Below are 20,524 nucleotides of genomic sequence, written 5' to 3'. Positions count from 1 at the left end.
TCCAAAAATGTGTCCTTTTCAGCCATATTTTGTCTATAATATGTCCATCTTGAAATATCAGAAACTAGTTTTTTTACGACTTGTAAACATCGTTCAAAGTGATCAGTTAACATCAAATATAATGAAAACGAAAAAGATTCATTTAGTTCATCCAAAAGAAATGAACTAGTGTGAAAGTATAAGTCATACAAACATATAAACAGTAAAAACCAATTGTCGGAGCTTAAGGCTCATCTTCCTACAGGAGTTCCACTTGACATGTATGGTCGGCATGAGGGTCAGCATTTTCACTTCTTTTGGTAGCTTTTTGCCAATCAGAGTATTTCTTGCTCATGGCATATTGTAAAATCCAGAATCAAGCGACGTTGCGGAGCGCTAGGTAAGCTGGGTTGCCCTTCAATACGGGGGGTGACATCCCCAAAGGCATAATTACTGGACCTCTGAACAATGCTGAACAAAATAGATGTCTAAAAAATTATGATTGGATGCTGCTTTTCAGAATTGATAGGCGCGGGGGGGCGGGGGGTGCCTTTAAATCACTTATATGCCCCTGGGGTATAACTTACAACCCTTGTCCCAGGGCTCTTACGGGTTGTTTAAAAGCTGAGGGCATTGTTATATGTTCTTTGGACCATTTTTAACAACATTTATATCTAAAAATTTCTGTTGGATGCATCTAGAGAAAAGAATACGTGTGTGGAGGGTGGTGGCTCCACCCCTCTCTACCAATGGTGGAGGGGAAGGGGCTTAGTCCAAGGGTGGCACGGCCCTTGTGTTTCAAGAATCGTTCTTTAAAAAATTAGACAAAGGGTTGAACATTAGCGTAGAGAAAGGGGTATTAAAAAGGCCCCCGTCATATACGGAATAATTTCTGTACGTTTTAAGTTTTAATGTCACTTCTTACTTTCGGTAGAAAAAACTAGTCTTTGTATTAGTTTCTGACGTTTTTTCAGATAATCCCAGAAAATCCGTCCCCTCTGTGGAAAATTTTCCGACGAAATATTCCTCTATATAAAGTTCCTCCCATGTAAATTTTTTTCGCCGGGAAATAGCCCCCAGACAATTCCATCCCTGCTGCGAATCCTTCCCAGAAAACATTTTGCTTATGATTCTGCCGGAAAAATACTCCTTACCATACTTTTATTTAAAGAAAGACATGTATTCATTTAGTTTCTGATCCTTTTTAAGGTCATTGGGGAATATCCCTGTTTGGAAAGCATTCCAACCCCCTGGAAATTTTATCCCCCAGAAATTTTCCATGGCGAATTTCTCCTGGTGATAATTCCCCCATGAAAATTTCTCCCGTGGAAAATCCCCCCCCCCCAAAAACAAAAAAAAGATCCCAAGAGAATTCTAACTCCAATGAAATCTTCCCCCTGAGAGTTTCCTCGGAGTGTCGCTACATGTACATCGGGATCAACAACGAGAAAAAAGACAAATAACAAACATTCTGTATACGCATTCTGGTAAATTATCCCCATGTAAAATTTCCCCTGAAAAGTTCGTCCCCAGAAACTTCCATCCCAATGGGAAGTTCTGACATATATAGGTTCCCAATGAGAACACTGACATATATAGGGGTAATAGGTATATTATTTGAGAAGACTTTGAAGCCCAAAAATAGGCTGTTTTCCGTTATTTTCAGTAGTTTCTTTTTCAGCTTTTTGTCTAGTTTTGTTGTATGTGGCCTTATCAGTGTATAAAATGATTTATATTTGGTTGCCGTTTATTTCATCGCAAATTTTATTAATATTTTGCTATTTATTTTAGTTTAATATTACTAACTAAATTTATACTTTTACATAGTTTTATTGTTGGTAAATTTTTTAAATATCTATTTTCAGGCCTTTTCTCTTCTCGTTAAGACTAGAAAGAATTAAAAGTCAAAATGGACGCAATCAAGAAGAAGATGCAAGCAATGAAGCTCGAGAAGGATAACGCGATGGACCGCGCCGACACCTGTGAGCAACAGGCTCGCGACGCCAACCTTCGCGCCGAAAAGGTAAAGACAAAAACGTTACAGCAAATCAAATTATAATAGATCCTTTTCACGTCTTTTTTTAAAATTCGCGCTCATTTTTAAGAACAAATTTAAAGATTTGGAAATAGCATTAGGCTACTACTATGCATTATTATTATAACGTGACTACTATTCCTGAAAAAATTACAAAATTTCTTTCAATAATATCTAATCCAATTAAAGTCTAATGTCAGTCGGAATTCTTAAAGTATTCCCTAGCTCAGTTTCACAACAATTTCTTGTTGAAAATAACTGCCGAATCGAGAACTTGTGTAAAGTTCTATTAATTTTATTCAAATATGTAAACATCATCTATTATACACCTGTATTGCGAGAAAAATGCCCGTGTTGCGAGCCAGTTGCGAGCAACAAGCTCGCAGCGCCAACCTTCTCACGGAAAAGGTAAACGCAAGATACATTAAAGTGAATCAAATTGTAAAAGAACTTCCCATAAGTTTTTGAAATTCACGCTAAGTTTTAAGTAGAATCATAATCTACAGTGCTCTCAAATTTGAACATAATATAAGGCTACTAGCGTGCATTGTGATTCAGTAATATGACTACAATTCTTTAAATCTGACAAAAAGAATTGGAATAACATTCAATTTAATTAAGATCTAATGTAAGTAGGAAATTTATAGTATTCCCTAGCTTAATTTTACAACTATTTTTTTGTTGAAAATAACGACCAAATCAAAAAACTGTGGAAAGGTCTATTACCTTCACGCAAGGCTAAGTGCCATGAAACTCGGATTCACTGATATGGTAGAGATCCATTGTGGTGGGTAGAAAAAAAAGACTTTGGGAGTAATTTTTAGATTCAAATTGCCTTTAATCATAACTGAAAATGCATTGTGGAAAATTGTTGGATTTGTGGAGAAACTCAGCTTAACGCTAAACACCGAGACTTCATAAAAATTTCTTTCCCAAACCAGAAGTTTTTAAACATTTCATACTTTTCCAACAGCAAAACTAGAATTTTTTCATTTAAATTGCTTCTCGGGAAAAAACACTTCTTCAAATTAAATATTTGACAGAAAAATTTAAGAAACCCCAATTTTAAGCAATTTAAAGCAATTTATTCATCATAAAATCTTTGAAAACAAAAAGTTTTGTTAGCCATTTCTGTCATTGCGTTGATTCGACGCATTCAAGGTTAAATTTTAATTCTCAAAGGGTCCAATTTCATAGATACCCCCTGAATTTCTTGATTTCCAACCGAGAATTATTCATATTGCAAAATAGTCGGAGTGACTTTAGCAGAATATTGCTTAAACTTCATCCGAAGATTTACTCAAACTGTGAATAAAAAGAAATTACTTAGAAATTACTGGCCTCTAACTTTTTTTACCCCCACCCTTCTTTAAAAATACCACTCATAATATCTGTGATTTTAAAACTCAAGCAGTGGCCTATAACTAAGTTTTGTTTTTGTACCTTGGGTAATCGATATTTTAAATTATTTGACTAAGTCTTAATTAAATTCAATTAAATTTCAATTAAGTTTTTAAGCATTTTATTTTATTAATAGGTTTTGAAGTCTTCTAAGGATTTGGAGGTCGAGTTTGGTCAAATCGTATAACAAAAAGAAAAAAATTGACAAATCTTCAATATTCCAGATAACTAATTTAGGAAAATCTTGACTATCATCAATTTAAACTTATTTTCTGTAAATTATATTGCAACCTCTTCGATCAAGCTAAACTGATCAACAAAATCAGTTTTCGATGTGCAAATATTTATTTTTTATAAATTCAATGAAGCCCAATAGATTTAGTAAATAATCAAGATCTAATAAATAATTTATTAAATAGTAATTTTACCTTAATTGATGAATTTTATTTTGATGAAAATTGTCAAAAATTATACATAATAAAAAGGTGAAACCGCTCTCACTGTTCATTAGAAAACCATTGAATGGTTTTCAAATAGAAAGACAGCGCAGTCTATTATTTGTAGATTTAAATTTGTAATGTATACATATAAAAAAATGTAAATATTTAATTATATAACTTAAATAAATTTATTTTATAGACAATTATATTCAAATAAATTTCAAGACGTTTTAGAAGCTCGATAGATTTAGTAAGTAATTTAGATTTAGTCAATCATTTAGTAAACAACAATTTTACCTGAATTGTTAAAAAATAGATTTCAGCAATTGCAAGTATATAGATTTTATAAATTTAAAGACCTTTTTGAACAGCAGATTTGGGAAATAATCATGGTTTAGTCAATAATTTAGTTAATAGTAACGTTACCTGAACTGATGAAATTTAATTTGACCAAAAATTAAAAGAGACAATAAAAAAAGAAAAAACCACCATCACTGTGCTTAATAAAGCTTGTTTACACACTTTGTCTTTCCGTTTATTTTTAAATAAAAAGGCTGCACATTCTATTATTCGAAAACACATAAATATACAATATATGAATAAATATGAATATATAAGTACATAATTTACATAAACATAATTTATGAAAAAATAAACTTCATTCAAATAAATGTTAAGATGTTTTTGAATCTCGATAGATTTAGTCAATAATTTAGTAAATAACAATTTTACCTGAATTGCTGAAATTTAATTTGATGAAAAGGTGAGAGAGGCAACAAAAGCACATAATAAATGGCAAAAATAATATTAAAGGGTATATAATAAGCGAAGATATAAGGTAAAAAATGGTAGATGATGCTGTATATATATATATATATATATATATATATATATATATATATATATATATATATATATATATATATATATATATATATATATACTTGATGAATTTAGTCAAGCTTAGTGACATGTCTATTGGGTCTCACCCTGTACTTAAAAAAGACCTCAAGAATGACAAGTCTGTATGAAAAAGGCTTTCAAATAAATCGAATTAGTTCAAATTTTCTGTTGCTTTAGTTTTTTATGGTATCTCTTTCAATGTATTTTCTTTACTTGAAAAATTTATTTTGATGCGTATAAGATGCATTAGATATTTTCCTTGGTTTTGTGGTTTGGATATTTTTAGCGTTTATCTGTTTTAAAAACCTGCATGAATTTTATTTAAAAAGATAAAATATTGTATTTGTCAAACAACTTGTTTTTTTATCAAAAATTACTCTAAAATTACTTATCTAAAAAATTATCTTATATAACTATTTAATGAAATAATATGCTGTGATATTTCAATGTAAAGTAATAATATAAAATAATTTCAAGTAGATAATTTAATTAACCAAAAACATGTATTTAATAAAAATATGTAATCGAATCAAAACTTAAAAACAATTTGACAAAATAATGGATTTTAAACATATTTGTTTGCCTAGGCTGAAGAAGAAGTCCGAGCGCTACAGAAGAAGATGCAACAACTCGAGAACGACTTGGACACGAGCACAGAACAACTTCTCGCAGCTAACTCCAAACTAGAAGAAAAAGACAAGGCTCTGCAGAATGTAAGTACCTTTTTTCTAAAACCTTTATTTTTGATGTAAACCTTGGACTAAATCAGCGATATCTTTGGAACAATTTTCTTGAGTTGCCCAATACCCCTGCAGAATCTTTGATACCGAATCTTATATTTTTTGATAATTAATGACTAGACAGCAAGGTCCTATCCAGGTGGGAGGGGGTTTACAGGGTATGAACCCATCCCCCCTAAAATTTTATTTCCGACTTATAAACAAGTAATATAATGCATATAAAATTTTTTAATGCGTTTAGTAAAGTTTTATTTTTAGCCCCCCCCCCAAAAAAAAAAAAAAATAACACAGCTCCTTAAAAAAATATTGGATGTGCCCTTGCCAGACAGGTGTTTGTTTTGTTTTTTGTTGGTGAAAAATGTGTATTTTAAAGATGCAGGAATAATTTTTTGGGGGGGAGAGTCATAATAAGTAATAAGGAAAAGTATGCAAGCAATGATGAGAATAAGGAAATACCTTCTACATACCACAGTCTGTCTTACAATTTTTGTAAATGATGAATTTTTCGCTGAATTTAAGCACCCCTATTTTTGGAATGATATATTCTATACGACATCTCAGAGCCACTTGAGGATTAAATCAAGAATGCCTATTTCTTCACTATTATCAATAGTAGCAAAATTTTCGAATAAACTTCACGGTAATTAGTGTATTTCCCAGATTTACAATTTTTACGATTTGTAGCTTAGTTCTTCTTTCGCACTATGCCGTAGAGCATTCCTCACTAGGATAACCTTAAGTTATAAACCTTGTGTTATATTATGTAACCTTACGAAGCCATTTTTAGCAGCGTAGGAAGTGCCGAGTTGACTCAAGCTTTAAATAGAATGTAACGTTACAAGAAAAACAACGCAGTGGCAACAAAATAGGATTTCTTGATTAACAATTGATAAATCATAGGCAGCACAATAGCGCTGCCTAAGTTGAGAACGATGTTGGCACAATGTATTATTTGTTTTTTGTTTAGACCAGGGCACCTCGTATCGAAGGAGTTGTCGTAGAAACTTCGAAAAGGGCTCATTCGATCGGAAATTGGAGTGAATTGTGCCCTTTTTAATAGTCGAAGGTGATTGGAAGGCAACTAACACCCCTTCCAACCCTACCATTTCCCCAAACACATGCAATCAAAATCATGAGATAGCCATTTTGTTCAGCGTAGTTGATTTCTAGATAGAAAATATGTTTTTGAGGAGGACACTCCCTCACAGCCCTCAGGGTAAGGGTTTTAAGTTATATCCTGGGGGCTTATAAGAACGATGTTGGGACAATGTGTTATTTATTTTTTTTTTTTTTTTCCTTTAGACCAGGGTACTTCGTATCGAAGAAGTGGTTGTAGAAACTTCAAAAAATGCTCCTTCAGTTGGAAATTGGAGTGGCTTGTGCCCTTTTTAATAGTCGAAAGTGATTGGTGGGCAACTAACACCCCATCTCACTCCCACCATTTCCCGAAACACATCCAATCAAAATTTTGAGATAGACATTTTGTTCAACGTAGTTGAAAGTTCTGGAAAATTATCTTTTTGAGGAGGAAACTCCCCCACAGCCCTCAGGGCAAGGGTTGTAAGTTATGCCCTAGGAGCATATAAAGTTTTTATCACAGTTTATAGACAGTAAGCTTATCGCAGATAATTTCTGGTCTTCGGTCTCGGTGCGAACAAAATGTTCCTCCCACTTGTTTCTGCCTTAGCGGATTAGTCTGTTATCGTCAATCACTGAGAAATTGTTACCAAGTGCATTATTCGTAATAGCGGGTTTCCACTTGTTTCGTGTCCAAGAGAAATCTGACTTGTCTACCCGCGAAAAGATCTGATAACGCCTATGTTTCTATCTGCAAAAACGTTCTCCGGAGCACTCGCACCCCTGTCCGGGTTTTTATAATGGGAGAGATAGAGAATGATCATACTGCTAATTCTATAAACTGTGGTTTTTATATAAAGGGTTGTCGCAGAAACTTCAAAAAAGGGTCATTCGATTGGAAATTCAAAGGGCCAGTGTTCTTTTTAATAATCGGAAGAGATTGGAGGGCAACTAACCCTCCTCTCACGCCCACCTTTTCCCCCAACACATCCAATCAAAATTTTGAGATAGCTATTGCGATAGCTATTTTGTTCAACGTAGTTGAAAGTTCTGGAAATTAGGTTTTTGAGGATGACAACCCCCCATAGCCCTCAAGACAAGAGTTGCAAGTCATACCCTGGGGGCATATAAGGTTTTTATAGAAAGCAGTGTCGTAGAAACTTCGAAAAGGGCTCATTCAATTGAAAATTGAAATGGCTAGTGCCCTTTTTAATGGTAAAAAGTGATTGGAAGGCAACTAACATCCAATCCACGCCCACCATTTCCCCAAACACATCCAATCAAAATTTTGAGATAGCCATTTTGTTCAGCGTAGTTGATTTCCAGATAGAAATTATGCTTTAGAGGAGGACACTCCGCTGCAGCCCTCAGGGCAAGGGTTATAAGTTATGCCCTGGGGGCATATAAGGTTTTTATAGAAAGCGCTGTTGTAGAGACCTCAAAAAACGCTCATTCGATTGGAAATTAAAGGGCTAGTGCCCTTTTTAATAGTCGAAAGTAATTGGAGGGCAACTAGCCCCTCACTCACGCTCATTTTTTCCCCTAAAATATACACCCAAAATTTCTATATACCCATTATTATCAGTGTAGATAAATAATCTAGAAATTATGTATTTTAGGATGACAACCCCCCACCGCATTCAGGGTAAAAGGTTTAAGTTAGGTCCTGGGGACATATAATGTTTTTATAGAAAGCGTTGTCGTAGAAACTTCAAAAAGGACTCATTCGATTAGAAATTGAAATGGCTAGTGCCCTTTTTAATAGTCGAAAGTGATTGGAAAGCAATTAACACCCCTTTCACGCCCACCATTTCCCCAAACACGTCCAATAAAAATTTTTGAGATAGCCATTTTGTTCAACGCAGTTGAAAGTTCTGGAAATTATACCTCTGAGCAGGACACTCCTCCCACAGTCTTCAGGACAAGGGTTATAAGTTATGCCCTTGGGGCATATAAGGTTTTTATTGGAATGTTTGTCGTAGAAACTTGAAAAAGGGCTCATTCGATTGGGAACTCAAAGAGCTAGTGCCGTTTTACAATAGTCAAAAGTAATTTGAGGGCCACTAAGCCCCCTCTCACGCCCACCTTTTCCTCAAACACATCCAATCAAAATTTTTAGATAGCCATTTTATTCAACGTAGTTGAAAGTTTTGGAAATTAGGTCTTTAAGGATGACAACCCCCCCTCCCCCCACAGCACTCAGGGCAAGGGTTATAAGTTATGTCCTGAGGGCATATAAGGTTTTTATAGGAAGTGATGTTGTAGAAACTTCAAAAGGGGCTCATTCAATTGGAAATTGAAAGGGCTAGTGTCCTTTTTAACAGTCGAAAACGATAGAAGGGCAACTAGCCCCCCTCTCACGCACACCATTTCCCCAAACACATCCAATCAAAATTTTGAGCTATCCATTTTGTTCAACGTAGTTTAAAGTTCTAGAAATTAGGCCTTATAGGATGATAATCCCTCAGAGCCCTTAGTGCAAGGGTTCTAAGTTATGCCCTGGGGGCATATAAGATTCATATAGAAAGTTGTAGAAATTTCAAAAAGGACTCATTTGATTGGAAATTGAAGGGGCTAGTGCCCTTTTTAATAGTCAAAAGTTTGTGAAGAGTGATTAACCCCCCTCTCACGCCCACCATTTCCCCAAACACATTTAATCAAAGTTTATAGATATCTATTTGTTCAACGTAGTTTGAAGTTCTGGAAATTATGTATTTGAGGATGAAAAACCCTTCATAGCCCCCAGGGCAAATGTTGTAAATAATTCCCTGAGTTTCGATAGTAAGTGTTGTAGTAAAAACTTCCAAGGGGGCTCATTCAATTGGAAATTGAGAGGACTAGTGCCATTTTTAATAGTAGAAAGTGATTGGAGGGTAGCTAACCCCCCTCTAATGCCCACCACTCCCCCAAACACATGCAATTAAAATTTTCAGATAGCCATTTTGTTTAATGTAGTAGAAAGCTCTGGAAATTAGGTCTTTGAGGATGACACCCCCAGCCCTCAGGGCAAGGGTTGTAAGTTATGCCCTGGTGGCATATAATGTTAAATTGAAAGCGTTGTCGCAGAAACTTCAAAAGGGCTCATTTGATTGGAAATTGAAAGGGCTAGTGATTGGAAATTGAAAGGGTTTTTTTAATAGTTGAAAGTGATTGGAGAATAACTAACGTCCCTCTCATGCCCTACATTTCCCCAAACACATCCAATCAAAATTTTGAGATAGCCATTTTGTTTAACGTAGTTGAAAATTCTGGAAATTAGGTCTTTGAGGATGACAACCCTCCTTACAGTCCTTAGGGTAAGAGTTGTAATTTATGCCCTGGGGACATATAAGGTGTTTATAGAAAGTGTTGTCGTAGAAACTCAAAAAGAGCTCATTCGATTGGAAATCGAAAGGCATAGTGCCCTTTTTAATAGTCTAAAATGATTGGAAGGCTTGACATTTTTATAGTAAAGATCGCTGTGGGTACAATGTATTATTTTTTTTTTCTTTTTTTTTTAGACCAGGGCACTTCGTATCACAGGAGTTGTATTAAAAAGGGCTGATGCCCTTTTTAATAGTCGAAAGTGATTGGAGGGAAACTAATCCCCCTCCCATTTGCCCATTATGTTTAAAAATTAAATGTTGTCTTAAAATTAAATCAAAATACACTGTGTTAATGCTAATTCCCAATAAGGCATCTCAGCAGTATCCCAAGAATGACTGAGGGTATTGTGTTCAAACTTTTGTGACCCTTTCTTCTCTGAGAATTTCACCAACTCAAACAAATGTTAGTGTATTTAAGATATCAGAGAGAGTAAACAGATTTTTTTTGCGAATGGTATCAAGTTTTCCATTTCAGGTCAACTAGAGGAGGTATGAAATTAAATTAAACACTACTAGTTGTGTCCAGATTTTTAAAAGGGTGTATGTTGTTAAAAATTGTTTAAAATTTTTCTACAGCATACAAATAGCAGGCCAAACTATAAAGTCTTAAAAAAAGAAAAGATTTAAACTATTATTTTATTTTTCACTTAAAAGACTATGTCAATGTAAAACGAACAGAAATTAATTAAAAAGACTTTTTCCACAAAACAAGTTTTTCAAAGAAAATTAAAGAACCCCATAAAACCAAAAATGAGCAAAAATAAAATCAAATAATCTACCAAGCATGAAACTACCGCAAATCAGCATCGATAAAGAAATGAAATTACAATTAATAACCGAGTCAAACTCAAAACGAGCAGACATTAACATGAGTAGGGCTCAAAACCCCTTTGCCTTCCCAAATCCAGAATAAGATTTGTACTTTACGGAAAAAAATACATATGAATGTCCATTGTCGGTTTAACATACATATACTGATATTTAGTAATCAAAATGTGAATGTTATTTTATTGATTAAAGTTATAAAAGTAAAAACAGTAAAATCTCCATCCCCCAATCCCCATCGCTGTTCAAGATTTTATTTTGAGTAGTTTGCTTATGATATAAGGATTTTAAACGGTGGTTTATGGATTTTTGTGTCAGCCTAGTGCAAGGGTCTATCCAGGATTTTGTTCGGGGGAGGGGTTTGCAAAAAAACTTCACAAAGCGCATCCAAAATTTGTTTATATACAGTAATCTAACTTTTCTACGAGTCTGACAGAAATTTCGGAGGGAGGCCAGACTGGGTACCCTCCCACCTGGATACGACCTCTTGACCTATTTATAAAGGACTTGCTTAAGCGTAAAAGATTATACTTAATGTAGCCACTTAGCATTGAAAATTATGTACGTAGTGTGACAGTACGTAGTGTGACAGTACGTATTGCTTATGATGAATGTGATGATTTTAGACGGCAATTATGATAGTTTTATGGGTATTTGCATTGGCTGAGTTTTAAAGAGGACATGATTTAAGTGTGAGAGGTTATACTTAATGATATTCAACTTAACCGTTTAGCATAGAAAATGACATACATAGCGTGAAAGCTGCTTAAGACCTATCCGGTTCTTAGAGCTGTTTACGAGTTGCAGCGTCAGTCTTCCTAAATTTGATTGAACCTTATTCTCTTTAAAGCTAATCAAGTCTTTTTAAGAAATAGCTTTTTATTTTTTTTGGCATTTTAGCTACTGAATAGCTGCATACGCCCTTTGTCTCCGTTGAGAGCGTTTTGTTTTCTGCATCCAGATTGTGTCTTATTCTCAATTAATCAAGATCAATACTGTATATCCAGTGGCTTCAATTCATAGAAGCTAAGAGGGCAGACAAAATTTTAATTTCTTCAGTGATAATACCAAAAAAAGACTTTTTTTCAATGGAAATACCCCAAAAACATAATTTTTCAAAATAAAGGGTGGCAAAAATCTAAGGGGAACACATACCCTCCTTACACCTCCCAATTGACACCGCTGTAAATATGTAAAATAAGAAATCGTTTATTATCTCAAGTCCTTCTTGAATACAAACTGCCTAGTCACAAATTTGAACTGAAATATGCTGTCTGTATTGAATTATCTAGATGGCGTTCTTTGCCTCAATTGTTAAGAAAGCCAGGAAGAAATATTGAAAAAATAAGCCATTACGAAGTGCAAAATAAAAGCTGTAGAAGTTAGAGCAGCGCTAATTATGAGGGGGATAATTCTTCCCCTCCTTCAGTTTTGATTTTTTTTGGGGGGGGGGGGCATTACCACTATGAAGAATCTAAAAAAAAACAGCAACACACCCCCCCCCCCCCCCCCTACTACTTCTAAAGACAAATTTTGATTTTGTGCCCTATTAAAGTTTGATAATGTTACCGAGTACAGCCATGAAACTGCAACCCGTGTAACCAAAGTGCAACCCGTGTTACTAAGTGCCATAAAAGTAAAATATGTCAACGGCACCATTCAGGCAAAGCTCTGCCAGAAGTTTAAAATTTCAATTAATCTTTCCAAAAAGGTCGCTGATTTGAAGAGTTTAGCATGCGACCAACGCAAAACAGCAACCAGGAGTCACCAAATCACCAAAACCCGGTAGCACTGCCGTGGTGCAGTATCAGCGACTTTTTCACTGGCAGTGTCCCCTTCTGGCCAGCCCTCTCCCCGAAATATCCAACATAGTGTCCTGGTTTTAACTGTTTGAAATTTTAAAAAGTAAAATTGTTGATTCCAAAGTCTAAGAATGAGTTTAGATATAAGTTTGTCATGAGAAATTCAAGTTCTAGCCATCTGATTGTCAATTTAAAATGTCTCAAAAGTTGTAATTGGTGTTTACGATTAATCATAGAAATTAAATAAACCTAAGCTCTTTTTCAGAAAAAAATAAATTTTTAATTTTCGTGTATCCTGTATTGATCATGTTATTAGAGGAGATGCTAATACTCTTATTTTTTGAAGTCCCATAAAATATTCAAATTTTTCTAAAAATAAAACAAAAATCACAAAAATCCTAACATTACAAGGGGAATTAGGGCTGAAGGACTCCACCCTTTGAACGAATTTGATAGTCGGATTGTCAAGTTAAAATGGCTGCTTCGCATGAATTATCGAAATTTTGAGTTTCACGACAAATCACATAACATTAAACTAGATCTTATTTGAAATAAAATCAATTATATTGTGGCTCCATTTTTTGTATCTAAATATTAAAAACGCAAAAAAGTCCTTGCCCCTTCTACATACATTTTTTTGCTCAAAATGTGGAGTTTACATGAGGGGCGTCCCAAGGCTCGTTTTTTTCGGGGTGGGGGCGATCTTCGTAAATTTTACCGAATCGCTACCTGATTTATGCCGAATTTTCTGTAGAAATCAAGAATTTTGCTAAATTTCGGGCGACTTTACAAAATTTCTGCCGAAATTTTCACCGAAGGCAAAAATTTTTCGAATTCCAAAAACGTTGGGGGCGGCGCCCCCCACCTCAGGACGCCCCTGGTTTACATTTGCTATGATTCTTACATTGCAACTATGTGTAGCCAAAATAATTTTCCGGTTTCTGTACGGCTGTTTTTGTATAAGTGTACTGGAACATTTCTCTTTGAGCTTGACATTCATCAAGTTCCAGGTAATAGCATTTTTAAAACTACATCCATTTGTTTACAGTAACTTTGTTCCCTGAAACTACACTCTTTGCCAGTATTTGAAACACGAAACTACCTCCGATCCAAAAATAAATCAGTGTATTTAGATTTGTGTTGGTTGTAAGAATTGAGGATTTTTGAAATACTTGGCTCAAATCAGAAAACTAATCTATAACATTTGAATAGTTTCGTATTTGATAGATCAACATATTTCAGCTCAACATATATGATAGCTGACCATATATGAACATGTTTCATATTCATTGGCAGTAGTGAGGCAGATTATAAAGCCTGATTGGAAGGACATAAAAATTTTATAATAAAAGTTTTACCTAAAAGTTTAGTTAATACATACATAGATTGATAGCACTCAAAGCTCTTATTACAATATGCTCTCATGATTTTATTACAAGCCCTATGGTTGACTTTTGTGTTCTTACGGTATGTAAGTGCTGATGAATTTAGATGTGGCAGCTTAAGGGGATTTGATACCTGTAAATCATTTTGCGAGTCTCAGTGTCGGCTGACTGCCTCAGAGACAAAGGGTCCATTTGCATATTTTCATAGCACAACGGGGAGCTCTTTAAGCAATTTTGGTAAAAATTGATTTTGTCAACAGTTCGAAAAGCCAACGAAAGGATAGTTTAAAATAAATAAAAAAATCTCTTACTAATTGTTAAGAAAAGCGCTGACTTCAATGTACATATAACAAAAAAAATATACATCCTGTATTGGCAACGTTTCGTCCTGTATCGGATTAACAATCGAATATTTGGCGTTGCTTGGCGTTCCTGCTGGCGGTTCTTGTGTTGTTTAAAAATGAGAGATGCATATGCTATTCACATTGCAAAAGCATAAACCTACAAACAAGAATATTCCTCTTCTCATATTATGATAAAATTAGATCTCTTCAGAGGTTTACAGATTTCGATTTTGTTATTTCTCATTAGATTTACAATCGACGGTGATTTTGAGAGGAAATGATGAAAATATTTTTTATCCTAATATAAGAATTGAAAATCATAATAAAAGGATTTTTAAACTTATAATTCGAATGAAAAATAAGTTAACCACTTCTGCCAGATTTTGCGACATAACAATGGCCAGTCTAAATGGCTTAGTGACAATGTGGCTTATCGCCCGCGGTAGATACAATCAGTAGCGAGAATCTTGTCTAAAAATAACATATAGCTGCTAGCTCTAGTTTGAACCTGCTTCAGAAATTTCCGTCTGAATAGTTCTCTGAGAATAAAAATCAGGTCTTTGCCGAGCATTCCAAGAGGCTTCCCGGTTTGAATACCCCACTCTCCTCAGTCTCAAATGTTTTGCATTAATTGGTCTTTAAATGCACGGAAAAAATTCCTAATTGGAGACTGTTCGATAAAATTCTCGGGAGATAAGCCCCTTCTTCTTCCTTCTTTTAGTAACCCCTTCAAGAACAAAATCCCGTTAAATTTATCATCATATCTCAAAGGGTAATTTGAATTGCCTCTGTTATACGAAAGCTCGTAAGTAACCTCTGTTAACTCGTAAGCTGCTAATACAGACATGGTCATATCCAGCGGAGGGGGCTACTTAGTTTGAACTCCCCCTTCGCCACAACCCAAAATGTTTTGTGTATGTCTTGAAAATGCAGGTAAAAAAAAATCTCAAAACAAAATCCTGTTATAGGGATACTTTTATCATCGTATTTGAAACGGCAACTTGAATTGCCTCTGTTATACGAAACCTCGTCAGTTGACTCTGTTAGCTCATAAGCGGCTAATAAAGACAGGGCTATATCCAGGGGAGGGGGCTACCCGCTTTAAAAAGCCCCTTTCACCCACAATGAAATGTTTTTCTTAAATTAATCACCATAATACAGGTAAAAAAATCTTCTTAAAAAGAAAGATCTCCAACTGGTAAATTGGTCTTTAAAATGCAGGTAAAAAATATCCTAATTTGAGACCTTACCCAAACTCCATGGGAACTAAAACTCCATGTTTTTTTCTTTTTCGTTTCTTATAGCCCCTCCCTTGAGCAAAATCCTTGATACAACCCTGAATAGTAAATTTTGAAAACTTCTTATAACCTATCAACTTGGTGGACTGTGATGAAAAAGTTGAGAGCCATGGATAATTGGAAAAACAAAAGCCAGGATAGTCTGAGTGAGAGGAACACCTGACATAAACCTTTTTTAAAACTGTATAAAACTGATGCCATTTGGCTTGTTGATAGATAGTCTATCATCCATCTTAGGGCAGAACTAAGGTTGATAGACATTTAGTAAGGAAATCTGCTGTATGACCCTTTGAGATACTGTGATCAGTTATGATTCTGATTTTAATAAAATGTTTCTCTTTTTGTGTGAAAACACATGTTAGTGTTTTCCTTGGGTTATAAACTGCAGCTTATCCTGTTGATTCTTGCTAGACTTTTAAAAGAATTTTATCAAACTGAAGGAGGAAGGAAAGTCGTAATTACACAAATATGACATTTGTTATCAGAACAGTAAATAGTCTAAGGTTGATGCCATTGATTGTCTTTTATCATGGCAATCTATCGTGGCACATTATTTGTCGATTTAATTTGGTGGTATTGGCATCAAGGCCGTATTCAGGGAAGAGGTTAGGGGGTTCGAACTCCCCTCCCCCCAAAAAAACGCTTGTCCGACTCGTAGAAACGCAATAAAATGCATAAAAACATATTTTAACGTTTTTTTTAAGTTTTTTGTAACCCCATCCCGCAAAAAATACACGCACACCCCGAAAAAATAATTCTGGATATAACCCTGATTGGCATTAACTTATAATTTTTAAAGCTTCTGAAAAGAGCTTTAATAGTAATCCCATCAAGGCTGTATCCAGGGGAGGGGTTAGGCGGTTTGGGCCCCCCCCCCCGCCAGAATGTTTGTCCGACTGGTAAAAAGGAAATGAAATACATAAAACATATGTTTGATGTGTTTTTTAAAGTATTTTGTATCCTCCCCCCTAAACAAAATCCTGGATACAGCGCTGATTAGCATCGGCTTATAATTTTTCAAGCTTCTGAAAATTACTTAAAAAATTATGCCTTATTCGAGCCTATTTTTTAGCCTACTCCTTTTCAAAGGTGCAGCAAAGCTTTGAAAATTAACATTGGTCCGCCAAGTTTGATTTTTTGTGTAGTATTTTGGTATAACTACGTGGCTGATTATAGAATATTTCGAGGAGATACCAACTTCTATAATCACGTACATCACAAAAATTTGATTGGTTGTTACGTTTACCAATAGTGACAAAATCGATGAAGCTCTCCTTCAAATTTAAAAGAATTGAACCTAGCCAAACAAAGCTAAATAAGCAAAGTAACCGGGGGTTTTATACTTAAATATTTTTGCTGGTGGTAATACTTAAATTGTATCATATGAGCCAACAACTACAAAGGGAAGAATCCATAAAGGAAAATAATTTTCTAGGGGCAGCTGCCCATACTTGCCCTCGAGCTACGCTCGTAGGGGCTGAAGATTTTCAATAGTATATTCACTTATGAAAATTGTCCAAAGATCATCAAACCGAATGCAAGCACACCCTGTATGTTTTTTCATAGTCTCAATTTGAAATAATCCCATTCTATTTTGGAGGGAAAATCAAGCCCTGTAGTCAGAGATAACTCAAAATATCTTCTCTGAAACTAAGTTCTTAACATATTATGAACTTCATTTATGGACTCATCTTCTCCAAAAATTCGTAGAAGATGATGACAAGGGGGGGGGGGGGTACCAAACTAATCTGCTAGTGGAAGTTTTTGACATATTATCAACTGAAGTTCTTGACATAACATCAGCTTCATTGATGGATTCATGTTTTCCAAAAGTTCGCAGAAGATGGTGACAAAGGAGAGGAGGTTAGCCAAACTAATCTGCTAGTCGTGTTTATCTTGTCTAGGGTCAATTGGCGACGAAGATTTTCAATGTTATCATCATTGCCTTTATGATACCTAGCGTGAAAACAAATTTACTACTGCTGTTAACAACTCACCGCAGCAACAAGTCAGCTGAGGTCAACAAATCTACACGAGCCCCTCCTCCATCCTAATCTATTAAAATCCTCCCTCTTTACACCCTCCCAGGAAGTTCCCATTTCCCTTAAATATTTCTTTATGGCATCCTCCCACCCCAACCCGCTTTCCGTTTAGGCCTAGGCGGTTGGCCGCAAAGGACAATCTTCGGTAATCTGTCAAGCGCTTCATAAATTGTAATATTTTTAATTTGTAATTACTTTTCTTCAAAGTACTTGATGAACTTCATGGCAGTAAATTTAATATTAGGTAAGAAAAGTATACGAATAAGCAAATGCAATTTAAAGACTATTTAAAACTTACATTATTAAGTTTTGATATATATTATCATTCAAATATTTTTTGAAATCTTTATTATCATCAAAAATATATTTCAAATGGCTCAATAATGTATAAATAGCATGTAACTATTAAAACAAACTTTTGCGATCTTCAATATTATGCAAGGCAGGTGACTTGTCCCTGGTTTCCGTATTTGCAACAAAATATTCCACAAATTTGTCTGATTTATGTGTAATAAAGTATAATAAAATCGTTGATTAATATAAGTGTATCAGATTGCTCCTGCTCGATGGAAGACGCAGATTCTCAACTCATTTGAATAATAATACCCCTCCCCATTCATTCGAACTCCTATATTAAAGTTGCTCTTAAGAATCTTAGCACAAAAACATGACTGATAGGAAATTTTGGTACTCTTGCATTATGCGGGCCTCTGGGTTTAACTGCTATAGAGTAGGCAATGATAAAACCCATTTTTGACATGTTTATCGCTATAGACTAGGCAATGATAGCGTGGTTTTCATTGCGTATACGATATTAAACTGTGGTTTTTTGATAAATTTAAAGCCGGGCTTCATCAGCAGAATTTCCAGAATCCAAGATTCCAGACTATTGTTTGACGTCTTGGATACACCGCACCTGGAATATGACGCCTATCCAGTAGTACATCCAAACAGTCCAAAAAAAAGGATTTTTGAACTTATAGGTTTTTGAAATTTTCAATCATACTATGAAAACGAAAGAAAAGAGAAAAGAGAAAAAAAAGAAGAAAAAAGGAAAAATTTTTGTGAAAATCGTATTGATTATCCTCCTATAGTAAAAATCGAGGCTTGATGGTGTGCGTGAAGTTATCAAGTATTTTGCAGTAGGTTGCATAGGTGACATCAAGACATGGCTAATTGTAGACAGAGAAAAGCCAAGAGAGATAGTCCAAGTAATTGAGAGGCAAATGTTTAAATGGCTGGGGCAAGGGTAAATGGCGGGAGTATGCATGACTGTCTTATTGGACACATACTTGTTTGTTAGTTTTTTGGAAAGGCATGCCTGCCTAGAGTCTCAGGCATGCGGCACAGCCGCACGCGCAAATTTTTTTTTCAGCATTTAGTAAAAACAGATGCGATCTAGTAAATTTTTCCTCTCCGATTTAGTAAATTCTTCCAGGGTCAGGGTGGCAACCCTGATTTGAAATGCGGTCAGTCAGCCGGGTATCCAAATAATACTAACTTCACTAAATTCATAATAATACTAAATTCAGCTTTATTTATATACCAAATCACATTTTTGAGGTTTCATTCGTATTTTTTTAGCTAGAAAAATATGTTGAAAATAGCCTACATCAGAAACATTTCAACATTTCAAGCATAAAATTTCTTATTTTTTAATCTAGCTTATATCATTCTCTATAAAAGCCAGTTGTGGCTCCGTGAATAAACGGGTCATAATAGGAACGGAAAATAACAAATTCGTATAGTGAATAAATAAAGAAAGAATAACGGATGTAGTTATATTCTCCTTTCGATAGAAGTTACACCTGTCGAGGGGGTGCCTAATTTCCACTACCTGCTGTATATCTAAAAATGCCACCTTTGCCACGCAGTTCCACCACGCTTGGTAGAGTTTCCATCAAACTTGCTCCCGCTGCACTTAGCATACTTCTGCTATGCCCACACCCCAAGCGCCACATGGTGTACGTAATTTCTGAAAGTAATCGCACCCTCGATACCTGAAAGCTTGTCACAAAAAAGACGGTGTTTTGCAGGGAACGCAAATCTTAAGAAAAGAGCCATTACCAGTTACCAGCTGTCTGGTTTAAAGTTGCGCCGCTATAAAAGTGAAAATAGGCCGAAAGTGTCATTTTTCTAGCGAAAATGTGCCGAATGAACGATTTCTTCGAAAAAAAATCCCAGTAATACGTCAATTTGAAAAATTCAATTCGCGACCGCCTAAAAAAAACCAAATGGCGCAAATGCACGCCATATGGCAACTCTGGTCATTACTCTATGATCCAAAAATGCTAAAATTAATTTCAACAATTCAGTAGTTTTTTTCCTAAAAATGTCAGATTTAAAAGCAATTATACCGACACACCTATTTGAAAGGTTGACTTCTATCACAATTTGCAACAATTACATAACTGACGTCACTACAGCTAAAGGTAAAGTAACTGGTTTTAATGAATGTTAATTAGTAAATCCAAGGGGTTGTGCAATAATATGGTAGGTGTCAAAAAACGTTTCGCCTCCGACCATACCTCCTCCTACCTCTTGTATCCAACCATTATTAACGGTCTAACTGCATCTAACCTTTTGTCCTCGCTTTAGTAATAGTATCCTTATTCGAGAGTTAAGGCTGTATTCATGAGAATTACTGGGTTTGAACCCACAGAATTTTTGGTCCAACCCGTAAAAAGTAACGAAATTGCATATAAACAAATTTTTGATGCGTTTTGTAAAGTTTTTTTGTACCCCCCCTCCTTCCCGGGGAAAAATATCCCCTTAACAAAAATTCTGAATACACCCTTGTCTAGAGTACACAAATCGCCTAGTTCTTATCTGTTTGACTTGATCTAATTTCCATATTTTTATTCAGATGGGAAACTTTGAGTAAGCTG

General features: G+C 35.1%; 1 protein-coding gene across 19 annotated transcripts in view; it reads left to right on the top strand.

Annotated features, from left to right (window-relative positions):
• The window catches only part of LOC148943725 (tropomyosin), a 123,479-nt gene that overhangs the window by 15,222 nt on the left and 87,733 nt on the right, over positions 1–20,524 (top strand). For all 19 annotated transcript variants that reach the window (XM_089101592.1, XM_089101590.1, XM_089101582.1 and 16 more), the window contains exons 2-3: positions 1,845–2,002; positions 5,346–5,471. In XM_089101592.1, coding sequence (XP_088957718.1) covers positions 1,889–2,002; positions 5,346–5,471 — 240 coding nt within the window. In that variant the 5' untranslated portion in view covers positions 1,845–1,888. The remainder of the gene's footprint in view (positions 1–1,844; positions 2,003–5,345; positions 5,472–20,524) is intronic.

The sequence above is a fragment of the Artemia sp. Qi Xiang Cuo genome, chromosome 15 (genome assembly GCF_049724085.1).
Source record: "Artemia sp. Qi Xiang Cuo chromosome 15, ASM4972408v1, whole genome shotgun sequence".
NCBI classification, from domain to species: domain Eukaryota; kingdom Metazoa; phylum Arthropoda; class Branchiopoda; order Anostraca; family Artemiidae; genus Artemia; species Artemia sp. Qi Xiang Cuo.
This window is presented reverse-complemented; position numbering and strand designations above follow the sequence as displayed.